This window comes from Aspergillus brasiliensis (assembly GCF_001889945.1).
Source record: "Aspergillus brasiliensis CBS 101740 unplaced genomic scaffold ASPBRscaffold_5, whole genome shotgun sequence".
Lineage (NCBI taxonomy): Eukaryota > Fungi > Ascomycota > Eurotiomycetes > Eurotiales > Aspergillaceae > Aspergillus > Aspergillus brasiliensis.
The window spans coordinates 1,045,089-1,059,054 of record NW_027137446.1 but is presented as its reverse complement, the minus strand read 5'-3'; the positions used below and the strand labels follow the sequence as shown (position 1 = coordinate 1,059,054).

The following is a 13,966-nucleotide window of genomic DNA, read 5'->3' as shown; positions in this document are numbered from 1 at the left end:
TTGGTACTATATGTTATGCATGTCACATTTGTCATGAAATACGCCCTGTTACTTAGCGCACAGGGTTATCGTGGATATTGTACTCTAGCGAGCACAGTCATTGCAGCATTGGAGCTTGTTCATTCGTCATAATCCACTCGTTGTCCAGTACTGACAGGTAATGATAAAAGTGGTATGCAGCTTCTAGCTAGTAGTTGCAGCTCCAGCTATACGCTTCCTGCAGAATCTCGCCCCAATTTTCATTCTCACTTAGCAGCTACAGACATGAATGCCTTCGCCTCCTCCTCCGACACCTCAGAGTGTTCTGACTCCCCCTGCTCAATCAATCCCAACTTACTCCTCCTTAGCAGCCACCACAGCTCCCGCCTATCGCCACCGAGCTGCTCCTTTAGCAACTTCTCCTTCAGCTGCTTCAAGAAATCATTATACAGCGCAGGTTCCTCATAATCGATCAGTTCCTCCCGCATCACACCCAGCCCCTCATTGACCCGATGATAATTAGCATCGCCAAGACTATGCCTGATCTGATTTTCAATGATAGTGCTCATCTGCTTCACCGCATCCTTGATTATCTCGATGTTCTCTGCCTGCGAGAGCGTCTGCTTGAATTCAGGGATGGCGTTGTTGGGTGAGATCTTCGTGCGCTTTTCTTGGTGGAGAAGAGCGTCGACGTCGAGACCGGATAGTGGTTTCTCGGTTTCGCGAGACCGTTTGGTGCCCTTGGTTTTGGGCGGGACTAGTATCATCATTGTGAGTATTATTGGGGCTTCATGGCTCGAGGAATTATGGACTGACCTTTCTTGACGTCTGATACTGCTATCAGCTTGTCTAGATATTTCTTGGACCTCTCGACGAGGTCATCCGGAGGGTGGGAGAACTTCGTCAGGACTGGGGCTGGGGGAGGAATAGGGTCGTTAGGATGGATGGCACGATGACGGACTGCAGAGTCGATCCGGTGCAGGACTGGTGAGAAGGAGTCGTCGATCGGGAGAGATTCTGTCGGGTCACTTTGTACAACGTCAGCATTGAAGATGAGATCACTTCCAGTCCTTCTCACCCGTTCTCGTCCGTGTCCGTAAGTTCCATGCTTTTCACGTATTTGTCCATCGCATTCAGCAGATCGTCGTTAGGTAGGTTGCGATGCTGCGTCACCACTTTACCGGAGACTGTGATGACCCTGTCGAGTGGGGGGAAGCGGTATGTTCGTATGTCTTCTGCGAATGGCAACTGCGCTTCGAGGAGACACTCGTAGTCGGGTTCGATTGATGGTGCGAGCAGAACTATGACAGGGGGTTTGTTCTCTTTGAGCACCATACGAGCGACAGCATATGATTCTAGCTCGAAGAGAGCATGTATGAAAGAGGAAAGAGCGAGTGCTGCTTTGTCATTCGCGCGCTGCGCAATAATGATATTTGTCGTAGACATGTGCATGTATCGATCATACTAATAGCAAATCCACTTAGCAGCATATAGTAGCTATCAAGGGTAGAACTCACCCGATCGCTCTGTATAAACCCAAGAAGCTCGATAGCCGCAAAAGTCTCGAGAGTGGTGATATTCTCATCCGTCTCGCTGATAGGAACCAATGTCCGCCCGTACTCGTAACCTTTGGCAAGTTGTTCTCGGTCCACTTGTCTCTCCCCATCTTCAGTAGTCCCATCGTCAACGTAATAGAATCTGTTGTTTCGAACACCTATAAGGGAGCTAGCCTCTTGCGAGCCAGCTGCGGCCGCGGCTTCTTCCATCTCTTGTTCGTTACGCAGAGTGAACTGACTAGCCGACGGCGGCTTTGCAATGTATGTCCTGTAGTAGCGCTCCACAGGGATCCGGACTGCAGTTTCATATTCTGCTGGGTTTCCTAGCTGAAGATGACCCTTGAAGCTTGCTAGTATCCTTGTGCTCTTCACACGGGGGGTTTCCAGCTCTGCAACAGCTTGTTCTAGGGTTCCATAGGCTCCATCGCAGTCTTCAGCAAGACTACGCAGTAATGTTTCATTTTCCACCTGTAGCCATTGTTATGAGCAGTCCAAAGCAGGTGGAGCAGGGTGAAATACCTTTCGTGGATCTTTATCTTCCTCTTTCACTCCGTACTCAGGATCATCAAAGTCAGGTCCCCTGCAGCATGTTAGTAGCCAGATTCCCTTAGTACTTCATCCATGACTAACAAGATAATAAGCTCAATATTGTCCTCCTTGATCTTCTTCGTAATCTCACTGAGATTATCCGGGTTCATCGGGCCCTGCCCATTAGTAACCAGGACAATCCTGCGCTTGTACTTCAGTTTCTTGCACTGAGTGATGATCATCTGAATCGCGAGCACCAGCGCAGAAATAGCTATACTCATCAGCTAAGCCCCAAATACTCCACGCCCCATACAGCATTGAGCAGCTCACCATCTCCCTTATTAGTCTTGCTAGGCTTTATCCGGTCGCTCAACCCCCGAATATCCGGCATAAGAAACCTATAGTTCATCAGCGAACACCAAGAAACCAGCAGACAAAAATGAACCATACTGTTTTAACCCAGACAGAACCGAGATATTCGCATAATCAGGATCATCCTCCAATTCATTAGCGGTATCTAGACGTTCCTGCATTAGTCCCGACCCAGCATACCACAGCTACAAACTGTACCCGGGAAGCTAGTCACTCACCATCTGTTCTGAGCCCAAGCACACCGATCAACGCCATTTTTCGTCCGGTGGCCACCTACCAGACAGATTAGCTTATATAAAACGTAGAAGCTCAAAAAAATGAATCTCACCGTCCCAGTGATGCGATCCCAAACATACTGCATAGCCCAATCGAGATCCGTCACTTCGCGACCATGACGGCGTTCTCCCATGGACTTGCCACAGTCCACGATGTAGACGGTTGCCTCTTTATCGGCCATTTTCAGTAAAGATGACTGAAATTAATCACCGAAGTCTGATCCATTCAGATGCCGCAGCTTGGCTCGACATATAAGAGACGAGCTCAAGGCAGAAAGATGCACGCCGAGTAGGCAGACGCGTGATATTTCCCGATTGGGAGATGGGCGGGAACGCGAAAGCACATGACATCATGCTGTGGATGCTTAGTAAGAGGTGACTGCTGGCTTAACTTACAGTTAGTTGACTATCGCTTTCATCAATGAGGATATATCAAGTAATTGTTTGGGGCTGCGGAGGTGCTGCATCTTAGCAGATAGTCTGTTAGCGAGAATTAAGGGACTGTACGAATAAGATGGGGGTTTGCGCATTGTACAGCTGAAGTGTGTGTAGTGCCCGATTTTATATACAACGGGCCGCTTCAAGTGGGTAGTACTAGTACTACTCAATAATGATAAGTAGACAGTTCAATGAAGTGAACCGATAACTTCTGTCTGCTCAGCAAAGGCTATAAGTTACTGACCTTATCAGACGCTTAGGGTCCATTTAGATAGTCTGGGATCTGTTACAGATAGTGCATCGATGGAGGACACTTGAAATGCCAAATACTACCAGGCGAAATGGACCTTTACCGGTTCAGCCATCTCCGCAAAGTTGCCAGGTACAAGCATTGATTTCTATGTAGTACTCTCTTCGACGCCTCTCGAAGTTCCGAACAACATTGTAATTATGTCCAGTCAAAGATCCGAATGGGATACACCGTGATTTATATAACCCAGTGCTCCCCTCTCAAGTAACAGCTCCACCCCCTCCTTGTTTCCTGCCTTGTATGCTATGTCTATTGGGGTCCCCAGACATTCATCGAAGTTATCGACATCTGCACCCCAGTCTAGCAATAGCTCGGCACAGCTTCGAAAGCAAATATCACGGTGGATAGCACAATTCTTCCACTTCCGAGGCATGACTGCCGCCAACGGCGTCCCAAGGAGTGTACATGGTGCATTGACGTCTGCATCTGATTCAAGAAGTAGTTTGGTTACTTTATGAAAGCCGTTTGCCACAGCGGCATGCAAAGCTGTTCCGTTCTCGCCTGATTGCAGAGAAACCTGGGCGCCATAAGATATAAGAGTGCTGATTGCATCGTCATCTCCCCTGGCGGCGGCACGGTGTAGCAGTGTCCTATCATCCTCAGCATGTCGTGTGTTCACGTCGCCCCCTTGACTGAGCAGAAATGAGAGCAAGTCAATAGTGAGAGGCATAGATAGGGCAAGGAGGCCAGTGCAGATCTGCGCGCGATGCATATCATTCCGGGCAAACAACTCAATAAAGACACGAATGGATTCGACAACCTCAAGGTCGATTGCTGCCTCAAATGGTTTCTTGATCAGACGAGCTGCTTGCACATCGTTTTGTACAAGCACTGCAATGACGTTGGTGGAATCCACATTTTTAAACCCTGCATGTCCAGGCCATTCACAATCACAAAATTCATGATTGGATGAAGTCCTACGCCCAATTCTACGACGCGGGTGTCTGGAAATAGTCAATCTTCGTCTTATAGCCAACATTTCTTGTCGTCGGGTTTGAGTCGGCCGGTCACACAAGGCCTCGGACGAGATCGTGGCTCGAATCGACCAAAGGTAACGAAGGACTTCCGGCCGGGCTCCCAACGAGGCTAGAAGGAGTGCTTCATGGTATGTACCTGGCTTCTGGAAAAGACAGACCCCAGAACGCTCTAGTGCCACAAGAAACTCGAATGGTCCCCAAGCGATAATATTCAGAATCTTGAGAGGTATGTCTGCAGATATCGAGTTGTCCAAAACGTGCCCAGCCTCGACCAGAGCGGCCAATGTTTCGCTATAATTGGGCGGCTCACCATCATAATATCTGCGAGGATGAAATCTCGACTTGTGAATAGCAAGGCTAATTGCTGAGTCACCACTTTCGTTGCGCGTCTTCAAATCAGCTCCGTGCGATAACAAAGCTTTAACAACCTTAACCATCCCATTTTCGGCGGCTTGGAGTATTGCACCCGGCCAGTTGTCGAGTGTAAAGTGTTCAAGGATCAACTCAACAAATTGTATGTGCCCCTTCGAGCATGCATGACAGAAGGCTTCGTGGAAATTCTCGGCCTTGTACCCTGAGCGAATTGCTTGGAGGAGTAGAACTCTCTGGACTTCAAGCTGTCCGCGATCGAGACTGGTTTTAAGGGCGCCCGTAAAAGTCTGGTGCTTGACGTGATCCCAAGGATCCCGAGTGCAGAGAAGCTTGACTATATGTGAGTGCCCTTTGTAACACGCGGCTTGTATAGGGCTGCTGGTATTCGTCTCGAAATCGAAGTCACTGTTATGATGGCCTTGTACCTGAAATGGGTACAAAATACCTTGAATATGGGGGTCGGCTCCATTCTCTAGGAGAAAGGATACTGCAGAGTCGTGTCCATGATATGCAGCAAGATGAAGCGGGGTCGCAGTCAGACTGCTGTCATCAGTGGGTGGTCTTCCTTCAAGTTGCTCTGAATTAGGAGGCCTAGTTTCTGGATTGACAGGAGACCCATTGTCCAGCAGGAGTTGCATAAGACCAGTATCGCCATTCTCACTGGCTCGGCAAAGCAGCGTATCATGCACTCCTGCGCCACGATCCAGTAAAGCCTCGACTATCTCACGACATCCATTTGCACATGCTACCTGGAGTGCAATATGAGCATTTGTCTCAACGTTCGATCCAACGGTATCTGCTTTCGCATCATGAAGGATAAGCATTTTGACTATTTCAAGGCGCCCGTTAGCCGAAGCCGCGTGCAGCGCCGTACCGATGGCTTTTCCTGGTGCATTCACGTCCGCTCCTTTCTGCAGCAGTAGTTGGACAACCTCAATATGACCTGCACCGCAAGCAACCTGAAGAGCAGTACCGTTCACACCTCCCGCATCATTTATGTTGGCTCCTCGATCAAGTAAAAACTGCACAACTTCATGTTTACCTCTTTCAGAAAATACTTGAAGGCAGGAGCCAAATACCGTCCAATGTCTATCAATATCAGCACCATGGGAGAGTAGTATTTCGGCTACAGGATACTGTTCTCCTTCTAAGGCTGCTTGCAATGCGGTTCCTATTGTGGGCCGCACCTCGTTGATATCAACCTCATGGGCTATGAGACACTTGACTGTAGGAGTATGCCCCCAAAACGCTGCTATCTGCAGGGCCGTATAAGAACTCTCAGAGCCACACTTAATGCTTCCGGAAAGCCTTGAATCTGCGTTAGAATAATTAGTCTGTGCTCTTTCTGTTAGTAGCATCTCCAACAAGGCCACATCATTCCGCTGAGCAGTAATCTCAAGGGGTCCAAGATCCGACAAAGTATCTAGTCCTTCCATCCTTTTTCGAATTCTTGGAAGCTCATCCCTGTGTTTCGGTAATTGAGTCAGGGATGACCGCAAGGGCAAATAGTTAATGTAAGTAGGTTGCAAGCAAATGTCTTGGCTTTCGAATTTTGCACCTGCTCGAAGAAGCCTTTGGACAATGCTCTGATGCCCAGCGTACACCGCAGCTTTTAGAGCACTGTGGTACCTGCCTCGAGGCTCTTCCAGAGAATCTTCAGCCCCGTGATGAATAAGAAGCTCCACAGCCTTTTCATGGCCTTCAAAAGCAGCAGCTTGCAGTGTATCACCGAAATGACCTCCACGCCCCTGAACATTAGCTTTGTAAGCAAGAAGGAGCGACATTATCTCTAGACTGCCGCGGCTTGCAGCAGCCTGAAGGGCATCTCCCAGCTCTATATCTACCACGTTCGGATCTGCACCCTTCTCCAGCAGATATTTCGTGATTTCAAAGTTGTTTATGATGACAGCTGCGCGAAGAGGAAATCCATATCGTCCTCGGAGGCCAATATTAGCTCCAGCATCAAGGAGCAGCTGGACTATTGATAATATTCCACTTGCAATAGCAGCCGCGAGTGCATTACCAAAGAAACCCTTTTCTTCATTAATATCGACACAGCTTTGCAATAGCTGCTTTGCTCTCCTTATCTTGCCCGCCGCGAGGGCTACTTGAAGGGGATCAGGCCTGATTTGGGAAGCGAAGTCTCCAGCTTCCCCGGTCATAAGCCTCTGGAAAACTGGGATATTTCCTCTGAAAGCCGCAGTTTCTATGGCATCATCAAACTGCTGCTGTGTAGTAAGCTTGACTCCAGCATTCAACAGGACTTCTGCAGTTGAATTCTTATCACTCGCCAAAGCCGCCTGCAGAGGACTGGAATATTCACCGCTTCTGGGCATAGAGCAAGCGGCGCCATGGTTGATCAGAAGCTGCACTATTTCAGACCAACCCCCAAAACATGCCGCCCGAAGTGCATCCCCGTATTGATACCCCGGTGCGTCTATGTTGGCTCCCATGTCTAAGAGTTTCTGAACAACCATGATGTGGCCACCACGAGCTGCCAGATATAACCCAGAGCTTCCATCTTTGTTTAATTGGTTCACATCCAGATCTTCAATAACCTCATTATTTTCAAGCATTTCCACGAATCCGAAGCAACAGATCAAGAATAGTGGCGTTCGCAGAGTGCTTATGGAAGCATTGAGCTTTCTCTCAACCGTAGAGTTCCAGCTAGAACCGCTTTCTCTCTTCTGTTGCTCGAGATTGTCTAGCCAATCTTCAAAATGTTCTTCTTTTGTAAAGAAATCCGCGAGGAAAGGAACGATTCTGGCTCGCTGGGGTGCAAACCCAATGTCCTCCACATGGGACGGCCAATACTTCGTAGAGTATTTGAGAAATTCATTCCCACTACAATTTTCGCCCAAATATGCATTCAGGCACCCCAGAGCCATGATGTAGGAGACTTCTTCAACGTGGTAAGTTTCAAGGGATTCAAGATATCTGTAGAATGCGTCAGCATCTATAATTCGACTTCAGCCTGATGATGAGAGTGATTACTCTCGAACCGTCGGATGAGTTAGCCTAAATGTATCCGTTTCGTTGTCCACCATCACCAAGCCACAGCAGTAGTCAATGATGGTCTGGGGGTGCAAGGTCGATGAGCACCTTGCCGAGCGTGCTACAGCGATAAGAAAATCTGGAGTAGGGAGCATTCGTTTCGCACCCAGAAGCCAGTAAATCGCAAATCTAGCCACTTCCCTGGCAGTTTCCTTCATTGACTCGATCCGGCAAAGAATGGCGGCATATGAACGACCAAGCGTCGCAGGCAGAGCTTCCAGAGCTTCATAAATACCTTCCAGGTCTTTAACTCGTGAGGTATCACTGATACACTCGAGTTGCAGCGACACCCATAGGAACCTGTACATCGAGTCAGAGTGTTATTCTTTGACTGATCTTGGCGCCACCCACATTCCTTGTGCTCCAGTGATAAGTGTCTCTTTCAGATCCTTCTCCAGCTGTTGTAGTCTAGCGTTTGTCTCGCTGTGCAGAATAGCCCACCTTGACACAAAGTTCTTCACATGGAAATCAACGAAGTGTTCTACATCATCCTTAGTGTTTTGCGGTGTCACACAAAGGATCCGTTTTTGCATGAAACCAGTAGCAATGTCTTCTTCGTAACGACTAGCGATGAAAATTTTGACCAGATCTCGACAACTTTGACGCATCTCCTCGAGAGATTGCTGGAGTAGGATGCGTTCTTGTGAATCACATTCGTCAAGAGCATCGATAATAAGCATAATTGGAGCTGACTGGCCAAGCTCACACAAAAGCTCAGTACACCTCTCTACAGACAGAGCAGCCGGGGCTTCGCCGTAGTAAATGGCTTCTTGCAGGCGTTTTCGATACTCCTCCACGACTGGAGTTCTCATCAGGCCCTTGCTATTGCAGAGAGAAAGTTGCTTTATGAGTGATCGAAGTATTTCCCGGGCATCGCTACGCTCAGGTTCTGCCGAATTCCTTGAGCAGAAGAAGTGTATTATCGGTAAAGGATGCAATGCTTTACTGGCCTGAAGGCGTAGATGCTGTATAACGGCAGCACTTGTCTGCGTTAGCCAAGGATTAACGTCGTTTTTCCCGATACAAGTAGACTCACGCGATTTTGGACTTTCCACAGCCAGCTTAGCCATGTCAGTATAAGCAGGAAGGCTTGGAATATCAGTCGCTCAACTCACGTATCCCATGTATCCATAGCACCTCAGAGCTACTGGAGTCTCTCCAGGCCTGAAACTCAGAGTGACGGAAAAGCCATTCTCCGGAGCCTGGCATCAGTTGTGCTGATGCCTCTCGAAAATGTTCCTGAGCTGGAATGGGTGATATCCAATGCAGAATCTGGCCCCTCTCGTTGTCTAATCCTGTGTTAGCTTGTGAGGAAGGCGATGTCATGCAGCCGGCTAGTACCTTCCAAGGCTCGATGAAGGTCGGAAACTTGATCCACCACTCGTGTTAATGGCTTACCCAGGTCCACGAGGGCTTTCTGTAGTTTTGTTTGCGAATCATTGATCTGGTCCGCCGTCGAAGTGACTATAAAGGTGGTGTGCAACATGTTTGTCTCGATAGAACTTAGGTCTACAACCAGGTTTAGTGGATACGAATTTTCCTTGAAGTATTTGACTCACCTTCACTGTCAACGAGCCCCTTTTGTATCAGGAACTGTTGCTCTGCATTCTGGATCTCCTTGGTGCAGTTCCGAAGATCATCTTGTGTTATAAAGTCGACCACACGTTCTAGTCACCGAATATCAGCCATTAAACAACTACAAATCAGATTTGTGGATACCAACGTACTCAACCGCGAGCACTGGTAGTACCTTCTCGCCAGAGATAGAAACTTCAGGACCGCTGTATAGCACTTGACAATGTCATCTTGCAAGGCTTTCCTCGCTTCACTCAGTGTACTATACTTCTGAAAATATAACCCTTCAAGTATGCCACCCCGAGAAATAACCCTCACAGACATCTCCAGCCCCTCCACAATAGCATCGAAAGTTTCCATTCCTTTTAGAAACAGCTGAAGCACGAAGCGTACTCCCGCCCAGGGCAGCGCCGCATGAACCGGGTCATAGGAAACGACCACATCGACCACACTGGCGAAAGTGTTCACGCAGGCGACAATCTTGGCACACACATCACGGATTATGAGCTGCTTGCCCCCGATACTGATGGTCGACCACCTGTGGCGTTTGCAACGGTCGCGCTGCATTTCGATGGCAGTGATGATGTCGACTAATGTCTGTGGGACCGGTGGTGATGCAGTGCATGACGTGCGGAACATGCGCTGATCTTTGTCCGGGAGGGCGGAGAGGGCTCTTGCCCAGAGGGAAGTGGTCATTCTGCGTGCAATTGCTGGCCGGTAGCGACTCCTCTGGTAAGTGCGATGCGATTCTTTTGGCAGACTCGAATGTGGAAGGTATAAACTTCAAAGACGGTATAGTATGTTGGGCAGAGAGGGTGGAGACTAGGCCTGATATGGGACGGTGGCCGACGAGGCTGAGAAGGCTGAGAAGGGATCGAGCGGGGTTTCCATGTTTGCTTATGCAAATGGTCACTTCTATCATGATACATCGTCCGCTGTGTGAAGTGGGATCTGTGGTATACTCTGACCTAGTATCACAGGTGAGATATCAGTCGTCAAGGCAAGTATAAATGGAGAAGAGCCTTCTCGCTTGGAAAGAAACCCCAGGGAGTGACATTGTTAGTACATTGCTATGGGGTAGTAGGGAAACCTTGGCTACTTGAGTAATATGATCGCATGGCCCACTAGTTACCGCTTTGCGCGTGGTAAGCAACCGAATCACGTAAAGGGGATACTAATAAGGAGAGCTAGGCAAAGAGAAGTGGGAATATGAATTCTCCAATGATGCTTTTCAGGGCTTGTCCGGATTGTGAGTGATTCGATCCTCCGGCTATGCTAACGATCCTTTGCCGTAGCACTAACTAGTAAGTGATCTGGAATATGTCGAAGACTACTAGGCTAAATGTATCATCTCGCACAGGGTCGTTCCTACTAAAGAAGTAGTAAGTATATTCACACTAACCAAGTTTGAAAAAGTAGTTAGTTTGAATCGGGAGCATTACAATAGATACTGGTGTGTGACTTAGTTTCATCCTAGACCGACCGACCAACTAGATACTAGCCTTGCTATCCTACACATTCTCCCATATATACCAATCTTCACAATTTGAAGCAGAGGAACCATCCTATGAGAAACACCATACCTCATATCTCTCTACTGACAGCCAGACTAACCCAAACAGAACCCCTCGAAACACATCCCCTTCGCCATCCCCTCCGTAGTAAACTCGACTCCTTCCTGCTCCAACATCCTCCTCTTCATGCCCACCCCATCCTTCGCCTTTTTCTTTGCCCCTCCTGACCCCTCAGCACCGGAGTACCCGACCAGCAGCTTCCCATTACCCCCGAGCACCCGATGACAGGGTACATCCGGTGCAAACGGGTTCAAACGCATCGCTGCGCCGACTGCCCGTGGACTGGTACCTATGTGCTTAGCAAGCGCGGCGTAGGTAGTCCAGCGGCCTGCGGGGACGGAAAGCAAGGCGAGGTAAATTTTACGTCGGTGGGAGGGGAGAGTGGGATGTGTGTTTATTTTCTTGATCATCTTTGTTTGGATATCCGTGATTGTTGTTGTTGTTGTCGTCGTTGTTGGTTGTGGGGATGGTTGTGTAGCAGCTTTTCGTTGTTGCTCCTGTGGTTGGTGTTGCAGCCGAGTCACTAAGGCCATGGTTACAGGTCCAGTTCTCTGTTGGTATGTAGTATTTTGGTCGAATGTATGATTGTATGATTGGATGATGTTGATGATCGCCGTTGTTTGTGTGAGGATGTTATATTTAGATAGTGAGGCAGGGGTAGGAATGGATGCTGAAATCTTTGTTTGTTTGATGTTCGACTAGTATTGAAGGATGATAAAGTTCGGAGCACAGAATATGTCGTGTTGGGTGTGAGATATGATAACTTTCTTTGTTCTTTCCCGTTTGTTTGTGATCCTTATCGGATGCAGATGTTGGGTCGTAAGTAGTATTTAGATGATGAGATGAATAGGTACCCGCTCCGCTTTGCTTTGTCTGAGAGGGAATTAAGTTCCGTGATTAAGGGGTACAAGATACTGTTTGTGTTGTGTTAGCTTGCTGTTCCTTTGTATTATAGATAGCTATTTTTATACTTGTGGTATTTGATCACTCAAACGTGAACAAAGTGCTTTGGTGTGGATAGTAGTACTCGATGGATGCAATGTAGATGGTGGCACAACCGTTGGATGCTACGGTAAAACGTTTCTTTATATGCAGAACTGCAGAGCGAGAGAGGGTCTGGAACATGACTCCGCAACGTTGTGCTGGAATTGACGAATCGGGTGGTTCCGTGCACATGACTGCCTCCATTCTTGACCGATGTGGCACTGCATGCTTCCATGGATGGAGAAAACTAGTCATCTTCTGATTCGTCTCATCCATGATTCTTTATGCGTTTGAAAATGATAGAATTGCAGTACTCGCCGGGATGGCACCGGGTGGATTATGACGCGATGCATGGCTGTTAGGCACTGTAATGGCGCACAACGTTGCTTCTGGTGTCACCAGCAGCCACAATAAGAAAAGTGGCACCAGGGTCGGTTATCACAGTTGCAGAATTACTTTGTCAATTCACCTATCGGGGTATTGAAAGGCGGGAGATGCGTTTCATCCATACTTGCAAGGGGAGTGCCAATGTGCCACAGTCTGAGGTGGGCCTTCTACTGCGGGATAAGGATGGTTACATGCCGATATGTTTGGCCTACTTATCTTACTGTTCCACTACCCGATGTGACTGCCGACGGCACAGGCGTGGCAGAATTACGTAGGCTCCGTTGACATTGCCTCTTGATGAAACCGGCATGCTCCTCCTGAGTAGACAGACGCTGCACGATGTGACATGTTGAAGTTAATGTATTAATATACTTGTGACTGGTACACAACGTCTATGTGTATAGATGGCCAAAAGAAATGGTATATGCCAAAAGGAAAATAAGTAGTAATGAAGTCCGGAACGCCATACCGTCCGTGGGTCATCGACAACATAAAGAAACATAAGCATAAGCATAGACGTAAGAAGCATAGCGGACATAGACGGACGTAAAGTGCCATGGGTCAACACCCGGCAACAAACAGAAGGGTATATTCAACAGCATCATGACGCAAAGGGTATAAGGCAAGGTAAAAGCATCATGACACTAATCGGTTCGCGACCGCTTGGTCGTGCGACGCTTAGGGACATCCCAGTGATGAAACGAGCGCAGGTGTTCAATCAAATGGTCGCGACGCGGAAACCCATTGCCATCCTTGCGCAGGCATTCTTGTACTGGGCAGTCCTGAAACACGGGGTTGTGGACGCTGGTGTGATGCCGTTTCAGGTCGGCGGGACGTGTGAACGCCTTGCCGCAGTCGCGGCACGAGAAGGGTTTGACGGGTCTGGCCAGGTCTATTAGATTACGGTCGGAAAATTTCTTGTTAGGGCGAAAGCCTTACCTGGAGTTGTCCAATGTGTCGCAAGTCTCTTCCGGAGAGTATACGACCTCGGTGCTGGGAGTGGTGGATTGCGGTGCCACCCACTCGCCGCCGGGAACAGACATCGGAGGGGTTTGTGTTTGCAGGAAAGAGTATGCTTCCGGCGAGTACATGAGAGAAGGACTGAAGTTGTAGTAGGCGTTGTAAGGGGAGGAATTGACGGATGATGTGAAGGAGGTGGATTCGTAGGAGGATGGCTCGAAGGAGGGTTGGGTCATGGGCAATTCGGTGGCTGCCATGGTGTACACGGTATTATCGAAATATCCGAAAGCCGATTGCATGGAGTCATCACTGCTTTCCGAATAGGATCTTTGTTCTAGAGGAGGGCATGATGGGATGTTGTGGTGCTGCGGCGGGAAAAAGGTCAGTTTGGGGGGTGACGCGCGAGGGAGCGAACGAGAGAGGAGAGGGAAGAGTGGAGACGGATCGAGACCCTGATGATCGGGGAAATACATACCATTGCAGTGGAGGCAAACATGATGTAGTGTGGGATTGGGGGGTGAAATCAATTGGAAGGAAGTAATGGAGGGACAGGGACCAGCAGCTCAATGGCCGAATTGTTCTGGAAGAAAAATCGAAGACTTGCCTGGCCATCGTGACTGGGCCC

The 13,966-nt window shown here is 48.6% G+C and overlaps 4 protein-coding genes across 4 annotated transcripts; all 4 read right to left on the bottom strand.

The window, feature by feature from the left end:
* Positions 1 to 245: 245 nt before the first annotated feature.
* On the bottom strand, positions 246 to 2,892 carry ASPBRDRAFT_195335 (ATP-dependent DNA helicase 2 subunit KU80; the record flags this gene model as incomplete). The annotated part of the gene is made up of 10 exons (XM_067620853.1): positions 246 to 736; positions 796 to 1,007; positions 1,058 to 1,443; positions 1,497 to 2,003; positions 2,055 to 2,115; positions 2,166 to 2,334; positions 2,394 to 2,461; positions 2,514 to 2,580; positions 2,654 to 2,708; positions 2,764 to 2,892. 10 exons carry the CDS (start codon positions 2,890 to 2,892, stop codon positions 246 to 248), a joined length of 2,145 nt encoding a protein of 714 aa, XP_067479904.1.
* A 474-nt stretch (positions 2,893 to 3,366) lies between these two features.
* ASPBRDRAFT_548678 (uncharacterized protein) lies at positions 3,367 to 10,588 on the bottom strand. The gene is made up of 8 exons (XM_067627307.1): positions 9,589 to 10,588; positions 9,421 to 9,528; positions 9,203 to 9,370; positions 8,977 to 9,150; positions 8,898 to 8,922; positions 8,213 to 8,842; positions 7,802 to 8,161; positions 3,367 to 7,744 (listed from the first exon to the last, which is right to left on the bottom strand). Exons 1-8 carry the CDS (start codon positions 10,130 to 10,132, stop codon positions 3,607 to 3,609), a joined length of 6,147 nt encoding a protein of 2,048 aa, XP_067479903.1. The 5' UTR covers positions 10,133 to 10,588; the 3' UTR covers positions 3,367 to 3,606.
* Positions 10,589 to 11,045: 457 nt separating this feature from the next.
* ASPBRDRAFT_124754 (MGMT family protein) lies at positions 11,046 to 11,420 on the bottom strand (the record flags this gene model as incomplete). Its single annotated transcript, XM_067617728.1, has 1 exon — positions 11,046 to 11,420. One exon carries the CDS (start codon positions 11,418 to 11,420, stop codon positions 11,046 to 11,048), a length of 375 nt encoding a protein of 124 aa, XP_067479902.1.
* A 1,311-nt stretch (positions 11,421 to 12,731) lies between these two features.
* On the bottom strand, positions 12,732 to 13,948 carry ASPBRDRAFT_42379 (C2H2-type zinc finger protein). The gene is made up of 3 exons (XM_067624792.1): positions 13,817 to 13,948; positions 13,321 to 13,706; positions 12,732 to 13,263 (listed from the first exon to the last, which is right to left on the bottom strand). Exons 1-3 carry the CDS (start codon positions 13,835 to 13,837, stop codon positions 13,026 to 13,028), a joined length of 645 nt encoding a protein of 214 aa, XP_067479901.1. The 5' UTR covers positions 13,838 to 13,948; the 3' UTR covers positions 12,732 to 13,025.
* Positions 13,949 to 13,966: the final 18 nt, after the last annotated feature.